We start from the raw sequence: 27651 nt of genomic DNA, 5'->3' as shown, positions 1-27651 counted from the left end.
GAGGTTTATTTCTACATATTCATGCATTAACTGCATGAAAATCACAAAGGTTATGGGATGCCATGACTCTGGCTAATTACTGAAATTCAAAACCATCATCCAGCTGCTTAACTGACTGATAATTTCCCACCAAATATTCTGAACTTCACCTCCCATGCTTCTGTGTTGCTGCTCTCCTCAGCATATTGTCAGACTGGATTATCTGCAGTGTCTTCTCCAGCTCCTTGGGCCATCTCTAATTATATCCCATTGGGAGCAAGTAGGTCTGACCCTGAGATGGCAAACTAGAAAAATTGAGAACCTCACAGCAAAACTGTCACAAACACAGAAACTCTCAGAGGAGTAGGGACTGCAGTGTCCGTGGCCAGCTGAACAGAGAGATAAGTCAGTAACTCTGTGTTATTGATTTGCATTATTAGCATTTGCTTGGAGTTCAATAAAAAACTATTTATATTCTACAGACTTGATTATACTTCATCCAGACTCCAGACAGAAAATTATAATAATGCCAAATGGGTGTGCTAGGGATCCAGATTTTTTATTTAGCAGTATTTTATGCCTCCTTTTCACTAATTTTAATGGAGAATTAGCACCAGGATTAAATGCAGCACAATTTTTACATATGGTGTTAAATTTATTAAAACCAGTGATATTTAAGTATCCATTTATATAAGGATAAGATCATGAACAGACCTCAAGCTTATCTAAAGTATACAGAAACCTTCAGTATTTCTGAGTAATCACTTAATTTTGAAGTCCAGGAAAGATTTCATTCTTGAATTATCAATTATTCTCAACTTTTAATGTATTTTGGTCAGAATTATTCCACCATACAATAAATCACCCTGATTTTGTAAAAATTTGCCTGCTTAAAGGGGCTTGTGTTGATATCAATGTGTGTGTAGGGTTGCCTTGTGCTTTGTTATTGGGTGTTGGCTGGGATTTGCAGACTTGCTGGATTCAGTGGGCACCAGGACAGCTGAGCAATTCCTAACCCAACGAGGCAGCTCATAAGTAATTGAGTATCTCCTGGGTTTTGCCATGCAAAAGTAGCTTAGTGCAGTCTGGAAGTGGGTACAGCTTGCCCCCCTCTGGAATCTAATAACCAGGGGTGACAGAGGAGTGTGAGCAGTGCCACAGATGAAGGAAGTAAATTTAACCTCCACAGTGCCAGGCTGAGAAGCTCCACTCCAGCTGGGAGCACAGCCCAGCACCGTGCTGAGCCACTGCCCTCGTGGTCTGTCACGTACCAGCTGAACACAAGTGCCTGGGCAGAGAAGATGCTGCACACATGCACGCTGGGTGAGGGCTGCTCGTGTGTCAGCGGACACGTCAGACAACGCAGTGGGAGCAGTCTGGCTCTGCTTGCCAAGACTCACCCAGCACAGTGTCAGGAGCACACTAACAAATAAGGGATAATAATTATGATAAACTGACACCCTTTGACCCTGCAGGGAAACAGTGCAGTTTCTCGTTGACTGGTGTCAGAGAAAAAGCTTTTCTGCTGCACTAAACCACTTAAAAACTGTCTGAATGAAAAGGTTACATCCATGGGTCAGCATAAATGATAATAGCTCAGGAAATAGCACTGATGTTGCTAACAATTTGCAAGTTAAGGAGAGTAGTCTGGGCACGCTGATGTCTCAGTCATTCTCAAACAATAGCAGAAAAAAAGATGCAGATGAATGCAAATGAAAACACCACAGAGCACTGATTATGATACATTAGACAATTTTTTAAAAATTTCTGTACAATATCAGGGCCAGTTGGATTAAGTGGAAAGAGAAACAGAGCAATTTGCACATAACTAGCAAATGCATAAAGAATTTTCTTGAATGATCAATGGGTTTGCAGTTTATGAATTCCTAAAATGACTGTGCCTAAATATATGCCCAAACTCTCCTCCCTCTTCCCCCATCTAAGTCCCTGTGATCTTCTGAAAAGAAATCAGGACCTTAATGAATAGTCTTGAGTGCAGCAGAGCCCCATGGTACCACTTTTCTAAAATAGAAGACTTTTTCTTTTCTTCCTTAGCAATACCTGCTGCATGCCTTGCATTGTCTGCTGTAGGAACTGCAGCTGCTGGTCCTTGGTAAGGCTTTCTTCTGTTCGAAAGAGCTGTCCTTTCTCCTGCTTCAGGAGCTCCACTTCATTCCTGTAAGCATCCAGCTGCCATCGGAGACTATCGTTCTCTTCCTTTATCGCATATGCTTGGGCGGCTAGAGCTAAGAGAAAATGAAAATGTGAAAAAAAATCAGTGAAATGGGTTGTTTCTTTTCAAATAATACAGAGGACATTGTCTGGAGAGATGACAATACAGCTGAATGCCAATGAGACATTTCGGAGCTGAGACAAGACCCAGCAGAGCTGAAAATTATTAGGTTCTGGCAAGGATTGTTGCTGGAAGGTTATTTCCTGGGATGGAAGAAGCCATAAAGTGACCCAGGATAATTCAAATGCTACTTGCAATCTGGCTGCTAAATTTAGGCTTATATTTTAGGAAGAAACTGGCACGCAGTCCAAGGGCAAGGCACTCACCAACTTTACAACGTTTTCCCAGTGATGTTATAGGAACTGATACAGCCATTTAGTATTTATACTTGCTCAGTGGCCAGATGTTCCAATTAGGTCTGTGCTAAGGAATTTTCCCAATGTAGAGTTGCTGGATTTAGTCCCATGAGAGAGGAAACACAGAAATTTCTCTCCAGCCTTGCTATGAACTACTTCGCAGCAACAGTTATGAGGAACCATTTAGACAGAAAAATGATGTAATAGAAAAAAATTATATAAAATATAAATGTTGAAAAAAGTGTTGGCACTACAAGAACATTACTACACTAAAGGCATTGAAAGACACTTAAGTCATTTCCTTAGGAAGCTCCATTTGGCCCCTTTTCAATTTAGAATGGCATTTTTATTATCATAACTGATAGCAGGTGTTTGTGAAGAAATCGATTAGTATGCAGGGATGGAAATTACATTTACCGAATGACTTGCACAGTTTGCAATATAAGCTAAAATTTGTGTAGCAAAAGGCAGAAGGCTATAAAGCATGTAGTAGGAACATTATTTAAATAAATTATCTGAACATAAATACATATAGGGAAAGGTGGCATTCATTAATTAGGGATGTGGCTATCATCCTATAGAAGAACCCACTTCTGGTAGTATTTCTATTTGGCAGGAGTAGTGGTCATTTGGCATAGCAAACTGCCATACCATGCTATTTTCTTTCTTGGAACCTGGTGACACAACAACATTACAGAGCAGCTGTAATTAAAAAACAACAATCTACTATGGCCAGTTCTATCAACATTTGGTAACTGAACCACATAACTGATTTACATTCCTGATTAAATGATTTCAGGCTTGGTATCACAGAATTCTTTTTTGCCCACCTACAACAGCAGTATGGTTAAACTCCAAATTATATGAAATTGCATATTAACTCCATTTAATACTAGGCACCTCTTGACTAGACCTTCTGCAGATAAGGAGTCCCCTGTTCCCCATGATAACATGATTCAGCACATTTGTGAAATTATACCAGCAATTAGGTAGAATGTCACAATATTTCTCTAGCAATAAAAATGTTTTATCTTTGGTAGGACAAATCTACCTTCATTTCAGATAATTTTTGCTAATTTTAAAGTAGTGCAAATGCATTATTCAAAATAAAGTACAGTCAGCTACCATTCAAATACAGACATGGATTGGTTACTGTGCTTAATTTGGATATTGTACAGAATCTCTGCAAGATTTAGCAAGAGTTACAGTATTATTACATCAAATTAAATTGTTCTGAAAAGCATGTAATCATCCTCCCATGACAAAATTTACCCTCAATAAATTGCAATGATGAATCCAATGGGCAAATAAGAGAATAAAGTACTTTTTTTTAGTTTTTATTTTTGTAAGAGCCAACAAGCTATAATAAAAGAAAGGATTAAAGAAAAGAAAAAAAAAAAGAGGCCAAGCAAACAGAAATATTAGTCCAAAAAAACCACTCAAGTTAAAATTAAATAGTTTGTGTTGGAATGGACCTCTAAAAATTATTAAGTACAACTTGTGCAATTGTCTCACCATCCTCATCCTAAAATATTTCTTCCTTACATCCAATCTAAACCTACCCTTTTTCAGTTTACAACTGTTTCCCCTTGTCTTGTCACTGCAGCCCCCGGTGAAAAGTCTCTCTGTCATTTGTACTCTCTTACATCTACCAATTAGACTCTCACAAAATTTATGCCTTTTGTTGGTTTTTTTTTTTTTTTTAATGTAACACTAAATTCTAGCAAGAAACTGCCTACCCTTCATCTCCCTGAGAACAGGAACAGAGACCATCAGAGATGTACTCAAGTTTCACAGCGACTAGGGAGCAGTAGTTCACCTGCTGCTCATCATCTATTCCAGCTCTCAAAAAACTTCTGAGAGCTGCTGTACAAGTGGGGGCGTGAGGCCTGTGTATTCCCCCACTGAAATATGGGCTCTGACCCAGATCCAGCTAAGGCTTATCTGGAAAGGCTGCTTGACTATTTTCTGTGCCTCTCTACAGCCTAATTGGAGAACTTCTCCTTTCTGTACTCCTAGGTGAGTTCAGGCTATTAAGTGGGGCTACAGACAGCAAGAGATGTCTGCTGCAGGGTCAGCAAAATAGGAGAAATGAAAGGGGCCACAATATCTCACAAAAGCAAGTAACCTTTATGTGATGAACCTATTAGAGTTTAAAAAATAACGAATCCCAATGAAACAAGACACAAAACATAGGAGCAGTGAAGGTAACTGTCCATTTATCCTGTAGGAATGCAATGCAGGTTTTTACTGTTCAAAAACAGAGATGCACTTCTGAATGCTATCATGTCCTTACTTAAAAAATTATATGTAACATGTAACATTAAAATCTGCATAACAATAATTACATTGCAGAGCTACCAAGGAATTCCATCTGAGGTTGGTGCCCTGCTCTTTTCTGCACACCAGAAGACAAAGGCTATGTCTGGAAGATGTTGCAATCTATTTTAAGACAAAATGAAAACATCCCAAACCACCTAAAATGAGACAATAAGAATACAGGAGAGATACATTTCTGATAGGCAGGATTCCCTCAGGTGTACAGAGCCTTATCAACATTTTTATACACTTGGGTGATCATCCTAACCACTCATAGCAGAGCAAATAGCAACAGGGTCCAAGGCAGAAATATGTTTTTAAATCAGGAAGATGCAACACATACACTAACAGTGTAACAGTATTAACTGGCCGCAAACTTTTAAATGAATTAATTATAGACAAGAGTCCCCAAATGATATGACATTAACTAATTTTTATATACTTTGCTATTTAATTGAAAGCTGTAAATAATTGGTTCCCAACATGTATGGGCAGAATGGTTAACAGAAAGGAGAAAAAGACAAAAAGAAGACATCTGGGAGACCTCAGGGTGTCCAGCTCATTCAACACTGCTTTAAACAAAATCAGACACATTCTTTGTGTTGACCTAACATAACTATATTTTTAAGATATTTATGTTTTAGAGCACCAAGATTAAAATAACTCTGAATTTACATCAATGTCTCTTTTTATTCCAAGCAAAACAACTATTCTATTCTAAAAACATCCTACAATTTATTTAAAATTACATTTCATTTACAACCATTATATATAATGATATGCGATTTGTTATATAGGATATAGAGAAAGGCACTTGATTGAATATTAAATTAAAAATAGAGGATATTTTGGGGGGGGAAGAGAATCTGCATTTTAAAAAGAAATTTTTTCAAATTTTGCATAAATTTTTGCTAAGAGGTCATTGAAAAAGCTAATGAATGTAGTTTTAGTTGAAAAAAAAATTTGTTCATCTCATCTCAAGCAATTTTACATTTGGTAGTTCAGATACTCATCTACAAAATCCCTCTCTGAGGCACACTAAAAAAAAATCTTTGTATAAAAGACAGTGAATGCTGAAAACATTTACAGAAGAACTATATACAAGGAATCTATATCAAAAGAAAACTGACAACAACCCCAAATAGCTGTCTGTGCTGCAAGTAGAAGAAAATATTCCTACCTAAACAAACACAGCTGGAAAACAGCTCAATATTCTCTTTACAGCATTTTCACTGAGGGATGCAAAATGATACCTGCCAGCCTCAGAGAAGCAGCTGAATGAAGATTAGACATATATATGTGGGGGAAACCTTTCCACTTATATTTCAAAGACTTCCAAGAGGTTAGTGTGATTTCTTTGTGCTGAGGCAGAAGTGCTATATTCAATTTGGCAACAGCCTTAGTGGCAAAATAGACTGCAGTTAGTGATCCAGACTAGATCCAAATCACAAAGACACCCTCTTTAATAGAAGAAATGACTGGCTGATTAGAAATCCACTGAAATCTAAGGACATAGTCATTGCTGGATGTCTCAGAAGAAGCAAGCAATTCATTTCTCTAGGGTGTCTACCTTGGATAGTTAGGAGAGTGTCTTCTTTCTGACCTGCACTGTTCTTTTCACTTTCAGCTGGTACTCAGTAACTGCATTTAACCTGATACCTATCAATGCCCATAGGAGCCAAAGCAGAGGAAGTCCTCACAGGTGCTACAGGGTAATTGTAGTCTTTCATGACCCACATCATGTCACAGTGGCCAGGAAATAGAGCTAACACCCCACATCTCCAAATGCATGTATTTATTGAGGACGTTAGAATTCAAAATTTTCTATTGTTTCTACTAGTGCACACCTGCATTGTGGATTTCTCATTAGATGATGCCCTAATAACATTACAGTTAATGCTAATGACAGTCTACTAATTTGCATACTGAGGACACACTGAGTTGAAAAGCATAATCAGTAGGTTATCTCGAGAGCCTGAAAAAATCTGAAAGTAATATCTGAAAAACAAATGACAGACACTAAAAACAATAACAGAAAACCTGCCTGTAAATTCAGAGCAAAGATTTTCCATATGTCCTCTTAGCAGAACTTCTATAGTTTATATTTCCAATAGATTCTTCTATATTTGTACAGAAATAGATCATAAAACTCAGAACTTCTGTGATGTTTGTCCAGACTTTGGTCTAACCAGCAGAATTTTTCAGGGTTTTTGAACTGTAGCTGGTGTATTGATATAGCGAGGCAGATGAAAACAGAGAAAGAGCCTACTCCCAAACCTTCCTGCCACGTAAGTTCTACTAAAGCCATTATCCTGATTTCCTGACTTGAAAATGAGGGTTTAAATGATATAATGTTCCTTTTGATAACAGCAAAAAGAGAAGCACCAAAACATGTCAAAATAATGGATATTAAGGTAATTTGTTTCATCACTCCCATTGCAGAGCATTTTCAATGTCAAAAAAACCATCTTGCAAGACACAGAGACTTCTTCAAAGAGGTTTCAGCTTGAGGGACTGAACAAATGTGACTGGAGAAAAATAAGGACACAAAGTTCACAACTATAAATACAAACAATAGAAGTTATCCCTGGCCTCTAGCTAGCCCGCTTGTTTTTCAAATAGGTGAACTGTGAAGCAGTACAAGCAGGGGAAAATCAGCAAGGAAAAATGTTTCTGGAGGATCTGGAAGGATATGAACTGTGTTTTGATGCTGTTGAAAACAGGGTAAGTTATAGAGTAATGGCATTTTTCATTAGTAAGGAAGATGGTCTTTGCAGAAGTACAGTTTGGATGGTCTTAGGAGATACAGTGGGTGGCAGCCCTGCTCAGGACAGGGAAATCATAACTAGAGGATCATTAAATAATTTAGACCTTTCCAGTCTAAATTATTCTGTAATTCTATTATAACTAGATAAGACCACTGGATCCTCATTCATTTTTACCCTCTAAGGCTGTGCTTAGTGCTCCAGTCCACTGAAAATTTAATTTTGTGCTAGATTATGAGGGTCCCATTATAATCACTCAGTGGTGGGGTGTGTGTGTCAGTAGCCTCACACTTTGGGATGTGTGGGAAGGTCAAATTTGGAGGAGTTGTGCAAGGTGGTGGGGAGGAAGGCACAGCCCTATTGCAGATGGCAAGCTGTATGACCTCTGAGGTGAAGCGACACATGCAGCAGGTGACAACCAACATCTCCAGCACCAAGCTGACCCTTCTCTCTGTATTCTACAAGAAGCTTTCTGAAAGAGGAAGACTTGACAAGTACTCCTTGGTCACTTTGAGGCATCTTCTGGAGCCCACTTCACAGTCTCAGGATCCTGCGTCATCCAATGTCTAAAGCAGTTTTGGTCCATAGTCTTGCGTTCCCAGACGACCCTTCTTTATGGACGCTTATCAAATAACTGATCACCAGCATAGTGATGCCTTAAGTTTTAGCTTTGATATTTTTCATGTTCTGTACTGCACTAATATAGAACTCTGAACTTCATATAAAGTGTTAGCAGGTTCTCTTCACAGTTTAGTCAGACAAAACAATCCTTATCCAGCCTGAGAACCGAGGACAGCTTCAGGCCCAAAAAGTGTAAACAACAGTGAACTGAGGAGAGCAGTCTGGGAGGATGGGACTTCATACCCTCAACCTGTAATTGGACAATTAACCCCAATATGTAAATGGACCAAAACTTATAAAAGTGTGAGAACTTGTGACCCAGCATCCACCATGGGTGGAGCCACAGCCGGGCTCTTGCACTGCCTAAGGTGTATCCTTTGAGGACCTTTTAATAAATCCCTACTTTATTCCTTCTAGGTAGCCTTTCAAGGCATCATAGTGCTCAGATGTCAAGGACAAGTGCATAGAAATATGTCTGATATAAGCAGTTAAAAGCAGCCCACTTCTATAATGCATTCTTTAAAAAACACCTGTTCCACAGTTCTCCTCCATTCCTGCAAAAAATACACTATGTCACTTGAGTTTTTTTAAAAAACACACTTTGCTTACAGCTTGAAAATGGCTAGCTAAGTATCATGAATAAACTCTAGAAACAAAATTTGCATGGTATAAAAATACATAATTTGGAGCAATTACAAGCTAACCTAGCTATGAACAGTTTTTTTCCTTTCCCCCTTTAGACATAATGCAATCAAACAATGAAAAAATTTCCACATTATTTTCAAGTGCTAAGCACACTTCATTTGAATGCCTTGGTATCTGCAAATTTAAACTCTGAGGGCACTAATTATTCTATATGAGAAGGGTTTATTGTCATTAATGTTAGTGGGAGTTAGGCCCTGCACACTGGGAGGGAGATTTACTCTTTTGCGAAACCTGTTTAATTCAGGTGCAGTTGCTTCAAAGTCCTTTCCTTACCATGCAGCCTATGTTCAATGCAGAGAAGCTCATTACACCAGTTACATTCATGATGATACCAGATGTTCAAATTGAATAATCATGAAAATTATTTTCAGGCTTCCTATTCACATAAAACTTGGTGGCAAACAATTAGTAAATGGAAGGATGCTAAAGAAAAGGAAAGAAAGGAAGGGAGGAAGGGAAGAAGGGAGGAAGGAAGGAAGGAAGGAAGGAAGGAAGGAAGGAAGGAAGGAAGGAAGGAAGGAAGGAAGGAAGGAAAGAAAGAAAGAAAGAAAGAAAGAAAGAAAGAAAGAAAGAAAGAAAGAAAGAAAGAAAGAAAGAAAGAGAAAGAAAGAAAGAAAGAAAGAAAGAAAGAAAGAAAGAAAGAAAGAAAGAAAGAAAGAAAGAAAGAAAGAAAGAAAGAAAGAAAGAAAGAAAGAAAAAGAAAAAGGAAGAAAGAGAAATGAAGGGAGCCTCTAAGAAAGCTGGAGTATGACTATTTGCAAGGGCATGTAGTGGGGGGACAAGGAAGAATAGCTTCAAACTGAGAGGAGGTCTAGATTAGATATTAGAAAGAAATTCCTTACTGCAAAGGTGGTGAGGCACTGGCACAGGTTGCCCAGAGATGCTGTGGATGCCCCATCCCTGGCAGTGAGTAAGGCCAGCTTAGAACTAGATTATATTTAAGGCCCCTTCCAACAAAAGCCATGCTATGATTCTATGAGTCTATTGATTGCAATTTTATTCATCCCATTCAGGACAGTCCTCTACACATTTGAGAAACCAAAGTATTTCTCTGAAGAGAGATTTTTCTCAGTTTATAAAATTTCTCCCTGCTTAGCAGACATCAGCAATATCACTGCTCTTTCCTAGGTTTACTACACCTGTGGCTCACCAGTAATTTATGAAGGCTTGTTTTCTTTGTGTAATGAAGCACATCTCTTTGCAAATGCCACAGAAGGTGCAGGAAAAGGGAGGACCTATTATTGTCCAGCTGGGACTAGTAACAAAAAGTCATAGCCAAATGCTGGCTCTGCAGAGGACTAAGAATGCCCCAGAGAGCAGTGCTGCCAACTTCTGTGGCGTTATGATGAGTCCCATGATATCTCACATTTATTTAAAGGCCTAGAGAGATAATTAACTGAAAACCTCTGGTTTAGGTATCTGGAAGTTCCAGACTTTCTAGACTGTGGACCAGTATTGGCTCTTTCTTTTTAATCATGATCTCACAAACTGCATTTTAATTAAAAACACTAACAAGACTACTTAATCTAGCTGTTTTAGCCAGTCCAAGGAATAAAGATGTAGATTACTTGCTACAGTCTTAAGAGTTATCATTGACTCCAATGATCAGTTTGGGATCTGGACCTCATGGCTGCAGAAAACCCACTTGAACAGTGATCCAACTTTCTCCAAAGGGCTGCAAGAATATTATCCCACTTTTAGCCAATCTTCCTACCCTCTCTTTGTACTCTCCTCTCTTTTACCTTTGCACTTGTTCTGTTCAGTTCATCTCCAGCTATAAATGCATGAGTCCATCTATTTGCTCGTTTGTAATTCCCACTTGCCTGACATGGCCAGATGTTTCTCTCTTCCCTCACTCATACTAATTTTGCAGTACTTTCTCCAGTCCCCTCTTACCCAGATCTGTCCCAGGTAAATTGCAGCATTAAGCATTTTGGACTTTTCCTACTAAGATGTCACATCACATTACTGAAACGAATATTTGGAATTTGGAAGAGATCACGTTGTTACAATGACATCAAAGCCTGACACATTTTAGGTTTATTTTACTTGACAGCACCTCTTTGGAGAACAGGAACCTTTCATAGCTTCTAAATGATATTTTGACAGTTGCTAGTTAATCTGGCCTATTGAGACCTGTTTCTGCAGGTCACCTCTTTCAAGCAAAGGGCCCTTTCTTCCTCTACATTTTGGGTTGCATTTCTTCTACCACCAGCCACGATATGCACCGAGACCAGCTGACTGGTATAAGGGGAGACAGGAAAGAGGAGATGTGGCTCTACATAGACATCTCTGATGGATGGATTTAGTTGAGTTGGTTAGGAAGAAAGCCATCACAGTAAAATCTAGCATAATTTTGATCAAAAATAGTAGCAATTCTCAGATATTTTCAAAATTCACAAAAAGCCACTTAACATCTTAGCAGTGTATTTGGTTTGTGATGAGGTGAATTTTTCTGATACTTTGTGTTTACCAGTAACTGCTGTCTCAGTTAAATACGATCTATCAAATAATAAATCTCTTTTAGTGGTTCTACTTTTTTTCCTAATTGAGAAAAAGGACTGTTACAACACTTTTACAGATATGGTTCTTTAAAGAGGCTAGCAAAGAAGTGGCTTTTTCCTCTAATCAATATTTTAAAAATTACTGTATTCATGTAATACTAAAAATGAGCAGAGGAAATTTTAGTCTCAAGGGTGAAGGAAAGAAGAAAATAAGAAAAGTGCTGGTTATTGGGGAGATACTACCTGGCATTGATGATTGACTCCCACAGCAGTAATGGAAAATGCTGCTTGTACTGCTGGTGCTTTGCAGCTGAGGGTACAGACGTGAACTCTACACAGCAGAAGAGATGCTCACGAAGCTGAGTGTTTCATACATGTTACATAATCTTATATATGTTGCACAAAGGTATTGTTTGCATGCATGTACATGTGATATATAAATCACTTAGGATATTCAAGGATTATTGCATACAGGTAAACCTCCATGTAGGTAGGTCACTGATGATAGTTGCTCCTTAGGAGTCAAAGTGCCTTCTAAATTTTTACTCAGATTTAAACAATCATCACTGGCATTTACAGACACATGGCTGCATCACTGCTGTTGGCATTTGAACTAGGAATTGCATTCAGGCACAGCACCACTGTGAGAGCTTGAAAAAAAATCTGTAGGATTTATGAAGAAAATGCCATTGCTACTTTGAAACAAACTTGACAGTGTGCATGTGAATCCTTCAATTTGTCACATTCATTAGTGAAGAAAAGCCTGATATGAGTGGTTTAAATAACTTGGTGATTTGAATTGGTCTGATTTATAACAGGCAAATTTTGGTAATAAATGTAAAGTGCTTTCTATAAATGTGGGGATAAACCACTTTTGAACAAAATTCCATTGCACCTTCAATTGCAGGAGAGCATTTATCCAGCTATCTCTCTAACCTTGTGGTGGATTAGAGGGCTGAGTTAATTTTTCTTTTAAAATCATGCATAATACTGAAATACTTGCTCAGTTACTTTTGCCTTAGATAAAAATGGATTTTAAATGGGAATACATTTTTACCCCTTTATGCCTTAGAAGGCATAAGCAAATGATGACATGAAGCTTGGAATTTTTGACCCTCACATTCAGACACAATTTCTTGAGCAATTTATCCCTTATGTGAATGGGGATAAATTGCTCAAGAATGAAGAATGTGAATGGAAGGGTGTTCAGAAGAGGTGTTTATGCAAGCCCAAACCTCCTTTTCTCCCCTCCTTCTGATTCCAGAATATTCAATAAAAGCAAATAGACACCTCTGTGCATTTCCACAATTTAGCATGTTTAACGGGTATTTTCTCAGCTTCTGCAAAATAAAATGTGTTGCAAACTTGCAGATAAAAGGGTTCTACAGAGCTTCATCAGGTACTTCCAGGCCTTTCAGAAACAGACATTTTATTTAAATTTGCAGGGAGTGTGTAACTTTGAAGAGATAAGTGTGAAACTGTCCTTGTACCAGATTTTCTGAGTAAGCCACGACTTAGGACATTTTATCTGCAGGTGTTGAGCAGAACGTGAGTGCAAACACTCCAACCAGCAGGGAGTAGTTTGTAGGATCAAGGTTTTACAGCACATACATCTCAAAATCTTTCAACAAAACATTATGAGACAGATGACTATCTCAGAACAACATAGGGAGAGTTATTGCTTTTTTTAATGTTCTTCCTTGACTGTTAAAAATGCTGACTAGTCTCCAGACAAATTTAAGAAGGAAGATAGCCTGTATCTGACACATGACAAAGAAGCAATGAAGGAAGTGTTGTTAGGGACTAGCAACCACCCAAGTACTTCCAGAGAGGTACCTGGCTGACATGTAGGGTGGGCACTTGGCAGCTGCAAAAGCAGCCCAGAAATCATTTGAGTCAAGTGCTGTAAAGATATGCTTGCACAGCTCTTGAACCTGATAAAACTTGCAATGCGTCAAATATTTGGAGGGCTGGATAAATAAATAAAAGGTTGCAAACTATTTTGCCCGCTGAAAGGCAAACAAACCACAAAAAAACCCAATAATCCTAATTTTAAAACAAAACAAAATCAAAACCTATGACCAACAAAACAAACAACCTTTCTGCATACTGGTGTTCAAGGAGTCACACACTGGAACCACCAGAGAACTGGATAAAATGGTGCAGTATCTAGTTCTTCAGTCTTTCATTTCACATTCTAGAAGACAGTTCTCCTCTTCTCTTCTCTTCTCTTCTCTTCTCTTCTCTTCTCTTCTCTTCTCTTCTCTTCTCTTCTCTTCTCTTCTCTTCTCTTCTCTTCTCTTCTCTTCTCTTCTCTTCTCTTCTCTTCTCTTCTCTTCTCTTCTCTTCTCTTCTCTTCTCTTCTCTTCTCTTCTCTTCTCTTCTCTTCTCTTCTCTTCTCTTCTCTTCTCTTCTCTTCTCTTCTCTTCTCTTCTCTTCTCTTCTCTTCTCTTCTCTTCTCTTCTCTTCTCTTCTCTCTGCTATGAATCTAAGCCCAAATAAGACTAAAAGAAGATCACTCACCTCCAAGCAGCTTTGAATCCACTTGGCTTTCAAATTTATGAATCAAACCCCACAATATACATGTCATGAAAATGTTATACTATGGATATTTGTCATTGGTAAGAAGCTTATTTTCTTGAGATGGCCTTTATCCAAAACAAGAGCAGGACATCATGAAACTCCTCTGAATCTAAGACTCATTCACCAAAGTAAAACAGCATCAATAACAAGAAGTATTTTGGGGATTTCTGTAGCCCCAAATCTTCAAGCAGGAACTCTGCTGGGTGTGTTTTTATCTCCTGGCATGAAACCACATCACAGACTGACAGTTGGCTGGACACGTGAGAAAGAAGAAGATTCATGCTTTGAAAAGGAAGCTTTTAATGCTTTGGAAGCTTCAGCCAGCCTTGCATGTCTCATGACATAAGAACAATCCCCAAACCTGCAATTATGAGCTTAGAAACTGACATTAGAAAAGACTCTGCTTTCTGATCATTATCTCCTCTGACATGCTGGCAATGGCTGATGATTCTTGGAAATAATGGCAGGTAAGAAGGCACCTAAATCTCCACCTCAAGCAATATCTCTAGTTTCTCTAATGTGCCAGGGTGAGAAGCAAGAGGGCACGAAGGGCAGCATGATTAAGAAAATGTAATCCCTAGATCTCAGTTTAAACACTAGTAGAAATAATCTTTCATTGGAGGTCAGAAATATCATTTAGGCTAAAGCCACTCTTGAAGGAATTGGTTCTTTGTGCTCAGTTCAGAATCAACCACCTCCACTGTTATAAATAGGGCTCATTCTCTTGAAGGCTAAATATGAAAGAAAAAGCGCAGAACTTTTATATTGGAGAGGGCACTGTAAGGAAGGTCACTTTATAGAAAGCATGAAATGTAATTTGGAGAAGAATGCTAATACAAGCTATATCAGATTGTGAGGAAGCTGAAAACAGCATATGTTCTAATATTGTCTTTTATTGATTTTGCTGCCAACATCCCACTTCAACAATGTTACAGCCGCACTTCAGGACTCTTAATGGAGGGGGATGAAGAAAATCAATATACAGAGCTTGCTTCTGCTCCCATTGAATTCAATGTGAGTTTCATTATTAACTGCAATGAGCAGAGGACAGAGTTCAGACTGTTTCATCACTTTGTGTTTGTTTATTCTTTCCCTTTTTATTTAACCTCCTAAGGGGCAACGTGTATTTTTATCCTATGTTTTAGAAAAGTCCCATTTAAATAGGGCACTCCCCTATCAAACTGTAACTTTACATGTTAGAAATGATGCCCTGTTTTATGAAACCTAATGAAAAATTATAGCCCGTATCTTGAATCGAGAAAGTTATAATAAAAGATATAGGATTTGAAATAAATTCTAATAACAAAATCATTTTTTTCTTAAAAATATTTTCATTCCAATATGAAGCAAATAAAAGCAATTTAGTTTTCACTGAATTGTAAAATATTACTTTCAATGTATATTGTTTTCTCAATTACAAATAGATGGGATGCACCTGAGCATCTTTTCGCTATTATTTTAATGCTATTTACACAAAATGAAATATGCTAAAATTATCTCCAAGAATTATAAGCATCATCTTCATTCCAACAACATGCTGTTAATTTTGTTCTAGCATGAATGCAAAACATATTTTAACATGCTGTCAAAAGGAGACACTAAGAATGTCAATAAAATAGCACTAAAATAAATGTAAATTTAGACTGCTGTCACAAGTGGCTGCTTGGTTTTGTGAAGATGTTAGGTTGCTATAGCATTTTCCATAGCAACTTTGCATCTTATTACATAAATAATCCCTCAGTGTCCTTAAAGCTTACTAAAAACAGGATTAAATCTATTCTCATATGTAATGATCCTGCATAAAACCTTATCAGTATGAAATACCCAGAAAACTTGATAAATTGTAATCTAGATAATAGTATTTCTGGCAGCGGAAAAGCATCAAAGCACAACAGACTTGTTTAGTTGTAAACAGGACATTCTCCTACACCTCATATTAGGAAAATGCCTTTGAAGTGCCTGTTTCCTCCAAAATTTGTATGTTAGATTAACCCCTTCACTGCTGCATTCACAGGACCAGCAGAGACCTCCATCCCGCAGCCTGTGTGTTGTACATGACCTAGTGGAATTGGTCTAGTACCTGGGACAGGACAAGGCTGTCTTTGTTCCCCAGGGAACTACATTCAGCCCTGATTCATCAAGACTTTTCTGCTAAATTCAGCTGCACAAGAAGCATTATTAGAGGCAAATGGACTTAAAACCAGGGGCATAAAATTAGGCCCCTGCCTACACGCGTCCTGAACTTCAGCTTTTTTTTGCAAAAGCTGTGGGAAAAATGGAATGCATTTTATGGCACAAAATTGGAGCCTGCCTGATGATAACAGCTCTGAACTGGCATGCTGTGAAAGACACTAGAGCAGACTTTTCCCAGCACAGAGGAAGTAATCATCTTGTGCTGCTTTCTAGTGATCACCCCTGATGGTTCCAGGGAGCAAAGCTGATTGTCTGCTGTGCCCAGAACATTTCCATTCGAAGGGAAGTTACTCTGCTCACAGAGCTCAAAAGGGTTGTTCAGCTATCTTCTGTGGCCAGAGAGGGGACTGTGTCACTACAGTGACACTTCGGAGCCCCACATTTTAAATATGTTCTTTTCTTTGAGAATGCTTCTAAAACCAGGTTGGTGGCGTTTGTTGAGAGGGTTTATTTGTTTATCACTGCAGGGCTGCTTATGATACCAACTGCTTATGGCTTTGAAATGGTACCACTTTATTTAAGGAATAAAAAGCAATGCTAGCCCATTAATTTCTGAAGTAAATACATTTTGTTATTTTACATTATGTTTATCAATTAGTGTTTTAAAGGACAGTTGGCAAATAATGGGTTTGTTAAATACCAATAAAATCTGTTGCCAAAAAGCTATGGGATAGAGAGTAATGACAGAAAAATAAATCAGACTTTTGTTTGAAACAAAGTCTCCCATAAATCCAAAAGGTTAGTCTTACAAGAAAGGAAGGGAAAATTATCTGATCTCTGAGATCAGGAGGAAGAAGAAAACCTGACATGAGATCTGCTGTGACTCTTGTTCAGTTGGAAACAAAGGAAAACCAAAGCTCAGCTCAACATAGCTGGGGCTTGGTGATTTCTATTCAAAGTTTTAACAATATAAAGGTTTCCTACCAGTTTAATCCATCTATAAACCACAGCTCCTGTTCCATATGTGTATCACTACATTCAAAAAGCCTTAGAGAAAGAAAAAAGAGGATTGAATTGCAGAGAAAAGATGAATAAGCATGACACAGATCACTTTGGTGTTGTTTCAGGCTTTTCTTGAAGACTTGCCAGGCTTGCAACTTTCAAGACAGACTTGTAAACAATATCCCAAAGCCTGTTTTATGCTGTGTGGACCAGGATGGAATTTTCAAATACTAAATACAAGGACTTATACTCTTCAGTGAGATGGACTGCCCACTATGCAGCCTGTCTCTTAGAGCAAGTGACATAGCTGATGCTGCAAACAGGACAGATCAGTTCAGGACAGCATTAAAGATCCAACTTCAGTGTGTTTAAGTTTGGCACCTACTTTAGGTGTGTTTGAAAATGCTGCCGTGGAGGATGGCCTCCCTAACTTGCAATACAGCACCAATCTTACGAGTTCAAACTGGGCTTGCATTATGCAACTTGCAATTTGTTATTTGCACACATCCTCTGAGATGTTATTAAGCTTCTTCATCAGAGCTTGTACAATGGTGGTGAAATGCTCCAGGGGTCCAGTGTGTGGCCTATTGCAACTCTGTTGAGCTGGAGGGATGCCAATACCAAGAAACTTATTATCCATGTGGACAGAACAGGTAGTAGCTGAATGAAAGGAAGAACCCTTCAGAGAACTGAGATAAGACAAATTCGTTGATTAGTCCAGGCAGAGGACATGTAGCAGAGCTGGGATTTGGCATAGAGCTCTGGGATCCCAGTCAAACACCTTAATCACAGAACTATCTTTCCTGCACCCCTCTCCAACCACAATGCATTTCATTCTTTTCTGCAGCACCAGCTCCAGTCTCTTTCTGAAGTTAGAATTGCTAGAATTAATGGCATGCTGCTCTGTACTGCAAAAGCAAAATATTAACCCACCTCCCCTTACAGTAAAATAACAGGTGCCTTGCAGACATAAACCAGACTTCAGCTCTGCTTTACAAAACACGTCTTTACTAATTCTTAAAATCACTTTTGAGGCTTTTACATGTGGTTCCTTGCTCCCTGTGCCAGCAGGTGGGAGAGGAAGCATTCATAAATCCTGATCATTCTGAAGATTTTTGTATATCCTCTAGACTCCAGCATTGAATCTCTTTTTTCTCCCTTGAGCTAATGCTCCACTAGCTGCATCTTGACTTTCAAATATATTAACTGAGTTGCCAATCATCATTAAAATTTTTTTCTTAGCAATCTTCCTGCTTTACTTCAACAATCCTCTTGTCTCTTTCAAACTCCGAAATCCACATTGCAGAAAAATCACTGTTTAAGGGCTGAAATTTGTAGGGGGAAAAAAAAAAACGGTCCCATGACTGAAGATTCACTCAGTCTCAGGTCAGCCTTTTCTCAGCTTTCCCTGGAATGCAAATGACTTTTAGTCTGTGAAACTGTGAGGATTTCCTACACATTAGGCACTTGTGACAGTTGAACCAACTTACTGGATACCCCAGGGAGTTCTTCAGGCTATCCTTGCAGAAGTTTGAGATGATCTCCAACGTAACAAACAAGCAGTGAAGCTTTCCTTTTCCTTGAAAATTCAGCTTTGCAGAGTAGGGTACTGACTAAGCCTGGGAAGAATGACCTGTAAAACACCTGGGTTAGCAGGTCTCTGTGCAGGAGGCAGTGGCCCAGGCCTGCAGTGTTGACTAGGGCTTGGAAGACAGGTTTAGGAAATTGGAGATGCCAGTTCTCATTCCAGTTCTGCCACTGAGTCACTGATATCAATAAATCAAGTTCACGAGTAGCTAGCAGAAGCACAATTTGCAGATGAAAGAAGAAGATTTGAGTCTAGAATGGAGCGACACACTTTGCAACAAGTGCTCGTGGGCCTCTTCTGATTGTTGCAAGACCAAATTTTCCCAAACAAAGGTCAGTTTCTAAAATGAACCATGATTTGATCTCTTGCATGACTTAATATGTGGCATGCCTCCAAGAAAAATGAAAACTGTTCTTAGTAACAGCTTATTCATCCCCAGATGTTATTGTGCTCTAGGGTAACATTCTCTATTGTGCTCAGCTACCTGTAACATTCCTCTCTGTCCTGCTTGCAGCTGGGATAGAGTTAATTTTCTTCCTAGCGGCTGGCACAGTGCTGTGTTTTGGATTTAGTATGAGAAGATTGTTGTTAACACACTGATATTTTAGTTGCTGCTAAATAGTGCATTCTCTAAACCAAGGACTTGTCAGTTCTCCATGCCCTGCTAGCGAGGAGGTGTGCAAGAAGCCTGGAGGGACCATGGCTGGGACAGGTGGCCCAAATTAGCCAGAGGGGTATTCCATACCACAGAGCTGCAAGTATACTCAGTGTATAAACTGGGGGGAGTTGGCCAGGAGGAGTAAATTAATTCTGGGGAGAAGGTAGGCATCACTCAGAGGGTGGTGAGCAATTGTGCATCACTTCTTTCTATAGGACTTCATTTCCATCTCTCTCTCCTTTCCATCATAATTTCTACTACTACTACTATTATTATTACTATTACCATCATCATTATATCTTGCTCAATTATTAAGCTGTCCTTATGTCAACCCACAATTTAATACTTTTTTTTCTGATTCTCCTCCCCATTGCACTGGGCTGGGGGAGTGAGCAAGCAGCTGAGTCATACTTAGTTGCCAGCTAGGTCAAACTACAACACTCTGAAACCCCAAGTCCAGCAACTCTGGACAAGCATTCGAGCAGAGAAGTACTTCTTCACAGTCTCAGGGCTTAGATGTGTTGCAGTCTGTTTTCAAATGCTGGGCCTGGAATCCATCCTCTTTTTCTCAGGGTGACTAATTGGTTTATCTTCAGATATCCTAGAGGAAAGTTTTCATTCTAACTATCTAGCTGTGAGAAGATGTGATTCACTCAGTGCATTTTCTTCTAGGAAAAAAGAAATTATGCTGGGAGATTCCTGAAACTGTGCTTTACTGAGACAGAATGAGGTCTTAGAACCCATTCTAAATTGTTGAATTAATTAAGCCTTTTTGTACTAGCAGTGACTTAACCAGGTGAACCACTGAAAAAAAGACCTGACACAGGTGTTGAAGCCTGAGGGAATCTATGCCACTTATTACAGCTCTGGGGCCATAACTTCCCAGCAGTCTTGCTCACGCTGTCAAAAAGGGCAGGCTGAAAAATAATGTCCTCAAGAAAATTGTTGGAATGGCAGAACACACATTGCAGAGCTCTGGAACCATACAAATCAATTAATCATGTCTCATTGCTTCAGCTACTTTTGGGTTTAGACTTTTAAAACTTTATGTGTGCACGCTGTCCTTGAATTGAAGAGGCACAATAGCTTCGTGTTATTCAAGTCTTGCTCTTCCCAAGAAAGTTATTAGGAATTTTTTTTTTAAGGGGTTAAAAATAAAGAAAATGACAATGTTTTCTTACTGTGCAAGATGGTTTCTTTGTGACAAAAGACTCTTTAAAGACATTCTTCATACAACAGAAGTTACTGTGAATACAAATAGTCACTCCAGTGAGATAAAGTGGTAGTTCTGGAATGATGTACTTAGAGAAGGAAAAAAAAAAAGAGAAGGCAGCTAACACAAATAATAATTTAAAAAGATCACCAGAAGAAGGAAAGAAGAATCACATTTCTGTACATAAGAGTAATAATAAAAAAGAACCTTTTCATTTTATTTTCATTTACCAATGTTTTATACCTGATAGCCCTTTTGGTTTAATTCCAAGGTCCCTCTATTGTCATTGACAGAAGAACCAAATGCACTTGCTTTAACTACGAGTGTCGTGTCGAAAGAAGAACATTAATTTGAGAACTGGATGACTATGTATGCAGCAGGATGGATCAACTCCACTGAGTTTAAGAGGATGATGAATGGTACAACAGACAATGATGGACACGTACTCAAGTGGATTCATATTGCTAAATTTTGATTTAGAATGCAACACATTACTGGGTTTGCTCAAGTGCCCACACAATTTTATTTATTGTAAAAATACAAACAACTTGAAATTGTTTGTGATAGAATACTGTGGAAATCTCAGATAGCAAAACTTTCGACAGTAATGTCTTTTTTCATGCATGAAAACCAAACATACTTTCCTATCTGTGGTGTTACAAAATGAATGACCAGCTCTGCCCTAAGCATGTAATTGTTAAACCTGCTGAATTGGTAAGTATCGCAGTCAAAACATTTCTGCATCTCTTCTGGCATGCAGGCTATATGTATTTCTGGCTCTACCTTCCTGTTGTTAGTTCTAATGACTTTTCTCCATGAGAGCAGACACAGTCGATGTAAAATGATTAGACAGTCATAAAAATTGCTGATTTCTAGCAATTCCTGGTCTGCAACGACCCACTGTCTCAGCTTCAAACACTCTGCTAATGGCATCTAGAAAATAAAAATCAAAAAAATAAGCCTAGCAAAAATTAAGGCTGCCCTTTATGGGTTTTATTGTTGCTTTTTTCTTCCCGGAAAAATATTAAATCTCCCCTCAAGAGAGATGTCACAGTAAGTAAAAGTTTCTTTGATAGAATGACATTCCTTCCTGTGGTCTTTACTTCTGAGGCCCTTCAACCTCACACAGTATCTTGTCACAGAAGGAGCCAAGGAGTTCTCTCTGTAAGTTTGAATTCACCCCTTTCGACCAGCATACAAAGACTTGAAATCATTGAGTGGATGAAATTCTTTCCTTTCTTACTATGGTGCCTGTATGAAAAGGACTAGATCAGGATTACCCTAGTGGAGACTCAGTTTATTTCCATATTATTCCATCCTTCTTTATTTTTCTGAAAGTTCACTGCTGCCTGGCAGTTTTTAGTCATGGTTTGGCTTCAGCCAATTTCATTCTTTATAAGAGTGTCTAAACAAGCAAACCCTTGTTAGCAACTCATAAATCATTAGCCAATGCCAAGGAATAGAGGATACATCCAGATCATGTTACCAGTTAGTAACTCTGGCAGCTTCTGAGCCACCTCTTGGTGTTCATCCTGGATAGCAGAGTATTTGTAAGAGGCTGTAAAAGCTGTTTTTCTTATCACATTACATGCACCCTTGGTCTTGGACTTATGATAGCCATCTAATGAGTGTCTAATTCATGCAGAATGCAGTACCATACTGTGAAATAGGTACCCTTATAAGGGCAGTATGCAAACAAAAAAGCCCCACAGTTAAAATGCTATTTCTTATAGAGATGAGAGATTATTGTGTCTTTGTTGCAAAGAAAGGTACAGTTCAGAGAGTACTGACCTAAGCATAACTTGAACTGGTCTCATAATAAAGCATTGTTTCTACCATGGAATGAAATGCTGTCATGCAAAGCTGCAGAGAGTGCACTAAGGAAACATAATGCTTCCAGCCAAGGGCAGAACTGGAGAATTTTCATCATTATAGAACATAGCAGGTGACAGACATCTCCTAGAGACAGCTTGCATCATTCAAATAACTAATTTATGAGGGTTTAAAATAAGATACTGTCTTATATAATCAGGTATTAAAATGTCACTTCTCATATGTAAGTTTTTGTTTGCTTTTACTAAAACAACTCTTGCATATATTTACCTGAATCATCTACTCTCAGCTTTTTGCTGGGATTGTCACCACTGTCATCATCGGACATTTCCATCTCCTCTTCCCGGCGGATTCCCATGAGCTGTTCACTGTGAGCATTTCGGAGCTCCTAAAAGCCAAAATTACCTTTTGTCAGTATTAACTTCCATAAAGTTGTTATGCATTATTTAGAATCTGTTTTTAATACTGATCTGATTTTAATTATACATCATTTATCATTGTAATCATATTTATTTGTGTATGAATATTTATAAAAACAGAAGCACAGGGAATTATTCCTGTGAAAGAACTGAGTTTATCAAAGGTAACACTCAGGGAAAACAAGAGAAAAAGTGACTTTCCCTGTTGAGTGATCTTTAGGCCTGCCAGACATAGGAAAAATGTTTTAACAGCAGGGATAAGGCTTAAAACTGGTATATAAAGCAGACTGATAAAGAGATTGTCAGCTTGCTTAAGGAATAGCTAATTCTTGCTTCCCTCTGCCACTTGGGGTACAAGTCACTTGGCCAAATGTAGGTGTCTCCAACACACAAAGTTGCATGAACTAAAAGGCACCTTTAAAGTGCCTCGTTCTCTCTGCTGGTTGCAAATGGAGCGGAGCACAGACAGTGCAGATGAAGAGCTGTGTATTTGTAAGTGCCTAATGCTGGTCAAAGGAGTCTCACCCTCTGTCCCTATTCCCAGATTGCCTTGGATTTAAAAGACCCAGTCTCACAACGCTGGCCTGAAAATCCTTGTATCTTGATCCAAAAGGAGTGGCAGCAGGGACAGCTTGGTCTCCGGGTGACCGCTGCAAGGGCAGGCAGGCAGCCCCTGCACATGTCACCAAGACAAGGATCAGCAGGCACGCGGGCTCTGTAGGAGTCTAGACGGTCTTTGTTCTGGGCAGAAAAGCTGGCGCGGGTGTAGCGGCTGCCTTTTTAATGGCAGCACTGAGAAGATTGAGAGGACTCTATTTTGTCCTAATAATCCTGTCAGGTGTAACATGGGGATGCTGCACTGTGATTAGTGTAGGCTTTGTCCACCCGCAGACAGCTAATTTTTCTGCCAACAAAGAGCTTAATTCCCAAAGAGGTGGTTTGAAATCTCTGAAACAAGGGAGAGTCGTGTGGAAGGAGGAGACAGCATTGAGGAGTCCGACAACAGCTCTCCGCAATTAACAATAATCTGTCAGAAAGGGGCTGCGTGAAAGAAGGGGAAGGCGTTTCTCTTCAGCTGTACTCTTGGTTCATCAGCAAATCTCAAATATTCTGAAAAATGTATCTGTGCTCATTAATCCCAGCAAAGGCAAGGAACCTAATTAGTGGGTGTTTTACAGGGAAATAATTTCAAATTTAAAAAAAAAAAATTATTAAAAGGCTAAATTGTCAACCAGCGTCAAATGAAACCAGAAACATCTCTGGAAGAAACTGGCAGGCCATTTCTGAATTCCTTAGTGGAAAAGGCCCCCTGCTAATTTTCCTGGGGAAGGATACTACATGTATGAGCAGACATGTCTTACATTTACTCCCTCATTAGTGGACAAATGTTCTTGATGCATCAGTGTCTACAACAGCAAAGTCAATGATTTTCTTTAGAGAATGTCTATGTGTATGAGTCTTTTCTTTGCCTTGGGTTTCTAGCAAAGCTTTTCTAAATTCAGGAAAAAACTGGAAGGTGATCAAGTAATTAAGCAAATCAGCAGATAATATCATGGTTAGAAGATACAATTTAAATAAAATATAATATTTGGTTTATTTCCATCACATTTCATATCTGAAAAACAGGCATTTCCAAAATACATTGATTTAGCTAAATGCTTTACATCATTTTGAATTGTTTTAGCTGTTGTCCTCTTAAAATCAAAAGGCAGTAATTTTTCAAAAAAAATGAGTAGAGAATTAACATTTCTGGAAAGTCCAACTCTTACACATTTCAGTTTATTAAATATTTAGAAACCAGCAAGTGAATGACACATCACATCCCTTTAGAGAAAGCTAGTTTAAGAAGGGATGATCTTAATATAATTAAAATAATCTACTAGCAAATAATATTTTTATATTTCTCTAAAATATAAGACAAAGATCAATCCCCAACTTCCCAACTTTTGATTGAACAAAGACATTATCCACTATGTATATGAAATATTTGTGAACAAAATGCAAAATACAGTTCGTACTAATAAATTATGCTAACATTTTATTTTAAGTGTCCCATTATTGAAGTAGCTTTGTATTCACCATAATAGCACTGATAATAAAGTATTCATTTGGTATTCATGTAGATGTTACATTTAGTGCCATTGGTATTCAACTGTAATTTAGCATTAGTTAATGGACACTTAAAATGTTATCCAAATGATTTATATCACAGTACTTCAGTGTTTCTCAAACTAAGTGTACAACACTTATTTTACAAGTGTACTACAAAATAATTAAATAAGTGCACCTTACCTTCTAAAGTTTTTATTCTGAGACAGAGAAAAATCATTTAGAGGACTGTGATAGTAACAATCAACACACTGTACCACATGGCAGTAAACCAAGTGTATGCAAATTGCTCGTATTAAAATTAAAAAAAAGGAAGAAGAAAGAAAGAAAGAAAACAAAGACAGTGGTACTTACTTTTTAAAATACAGGCTCATAGCGTATATACTGAATTAAAATTGAAAGCTGGATGACCAAAACACAGGATGAGGTCTAGCACTTCCTTTGCTGCCACTCACAGCAAGGGGAGTTAGAATCCCATTTCCTCTGCCCATGCTTATGAGAGTCACACATGCATGGTCCCACACTGCTAACTCTGTGTGGTTGTATGATTACATTTATACTGGTTTCTTTGCAGGCATAATACTTAGAATCAACACAAGAGATATATCTACTTTTTTAAAGATAAACATAGAACAAATGGAAAGGAATAGGTCACAGTTACAGACTTAATATTCTTAAGTCATTATTTAGGAAGGAAATTTTTTATTTTATTTTCACTCAAAGTCATCTTATAATGACCATAAGATGGCACAGTGAAAAAAAAAATCTTTGCCACAGAATTCTTCTTTTAAAAACAGATCACGACGACTCCTAAATTCCTTATTTGAAAATATTGTTCTTAATTTCACTATGTCAGTTCATTATTTTAGATAGTAAACATAATCTTCTAATGATTTCCCAAATTTTGCATGAAAAATAAAAACACATTGCTCCCTGTATTCATGTTATTTAATGGCTATTACCATAATGAGAGCAATGGGAGCAATTCATACTGTAGACGAGACTGCAAATGGCCAGTTGATTAACAGCTAAAATGGTAGCTGTAAATATTGCCAAATACACTATGTCCAGCTACAATCACACTCGTTCTGTGTCAATCCAGCTGTGAGATGATGGATAGAAAGTAAAAATAAAATCACCAACCTCAGAATGCTTTCGCCAAATGTCTATGTTCTTTCGCTGGGCTTTCGAGAAATGGTCCCAAGCTTTTTGTCTGGTAGAAGCGTTGAAAACGGCGACAATCTGCTCAACTTTGGTGAACAAGGAAGTCAAACAAGACAAGCAATTTATGTTGTGATCACTATAGAGAAGCAAAGCAAAGACACTAGGAGTCTATGGATGATGTCATTACTGAAACAACATCATCAATATCCATCCAATGATGTGTCTTTTGTACTTACATTGTATCAATGTTGGAGATGTCTCCCTTCAAGTCTGTCTCCATAACTTTAGTCTACACAACTCTTAACTATGCACCAAGAACCAGGCATGCAGCTGCTTCCCCGTGATGTCTGCTACCACTCCCTGTGCTGGCACACACAGAATGTGTGGCAATAGGTGTGTGACCATAGAAATGACCCTCGAGACATCCACCTGACGCGTGTTTTCCTGCCGCAGTGGCGTATAGACGAGCGGGCTGCACGGACAGAAGCATGGAGGGCAGGCAGGCTCTGCTTTTAGGGTGACTATCTGATAGATAGTGAGAACTTGTCAGGAGATGGGAAGGGCTGAACCTCCCACCTGGAGGGGGCTAAACCTTCTACCTGGAGGTGCGTCAACCCTGCACTCTGTGGCTGCAGCTGCTGCTTCTCCTCCACTCAATATCAAAGGGCTCACCTGCGGTAGATCAGCGCTGTCTCCATGGACTATGTATTGTTACTTACATGAACAGGCACTTTTTTTTAATGCAAGGTGAAGAACAGATGTGAAATGGGCTTCCCTCATTCAACTCTAATGAATTTGTTCTGAAGCCAAATGTCAATATTTCGATCAGTTTTCTAGGATAATTAAGATCCTCAAGTTTTTCGTAATTTGTTCATCTCAGTTGAGAAAGCTTTTCTCTCAACACTCTTTTCTTTCTCTTCACTTCAGTTACAAGTAAAATTGTCCTTCCACAACAGTGACCTGCCTAAAAATGATTTGGCCGAGATGTAAGTCGCCTTGATCCCAGCACAATTAACTGAAGAAAACACCAATAAATCCAGATTTTTTACAAACAGCCTCGGCTGTGCTCATGAATGAGCCGCTGTGCCAACCTATGAAGTCAAACTGAAAAATGCTTCAGCTCTCTGACAAGGTTCGTTGCTATCTATCTTTTTAGATCCCTGGGTGGAAACAATGTCCTTTCTTTATCAAGTTGTAACTTGCAGTACTTCTTACTCCTCTCACTGAAAAGTGGTGGTGGGTGTGCTGTAACACCCTCTGCCCTGGTCCCTTATCTTGCTGATTTGGAGCTTCTCTCATTCTTCCCTTAAGTCAGAGATGTAGAGAATCTTATCATACATAGCAACCTATCCTTCCTAAAATGGTGAGCTCACCCACTGAAGCAGTATCTTTCACCTCTAGAACAAAAAGTTAATCTCTCTCATTTGAGCACATTTCTTCTATTCTCTGTTTTTTAACCACTTTTGA

The 27651-nt window shown here is 38.5% G+C and overlaps 1 protein-coding gene across 4 annotated transcripts in view; it reads right to left on the bottom strand.

Moving 5' to 3' along the window:
* ENOX1 (ecto-NOX disulfide-thiol exchanger 1) overlaps window positions 1-27651 on the bottom strand; it is a 355324-nt gene that overhangs the window by 41026 nt on the left and 286647 nt on the right. For all 4 annotated transcript variants that reach the window (XM_059839068.1, XM_059839069.1, XM_059839071.1 and 1 more), the window contains 3 exons: window positions 26164-26270; window positions 22763-22880; window positions 2041-2225 (listed from right to left, as the gene is read on the bottom strand). In XM_059839068.1, coding sequence (XP_059695051.1) covers window positions 2041-2225; window positions 22763-22880; window positions 26164-26270 — 410 coding nt within the window. The remainder of the gene's footprint in view (window positions 1-2040; window positions 2226-22762; window positions 22881-26163; window positions 26271-27651) is intronic.

This window comes from Haemorhous mexicanus, chromosome 2, assembly GCF_027477595.1.
Source record: "Haemorhous mexicanus isolate bHaeMex1 chromosome 2, bHaeMex1.pri, whole genome shotgun sequence".
NCBI lineage: Eukaryota > Metazoa > Chordata > Aves > Passeriformes > Fringillidae > Haemorhous > Haemorhous mexicanus.
This window is presented reverse-complemented; position numbering and strand designations above follow the sequence as displayed.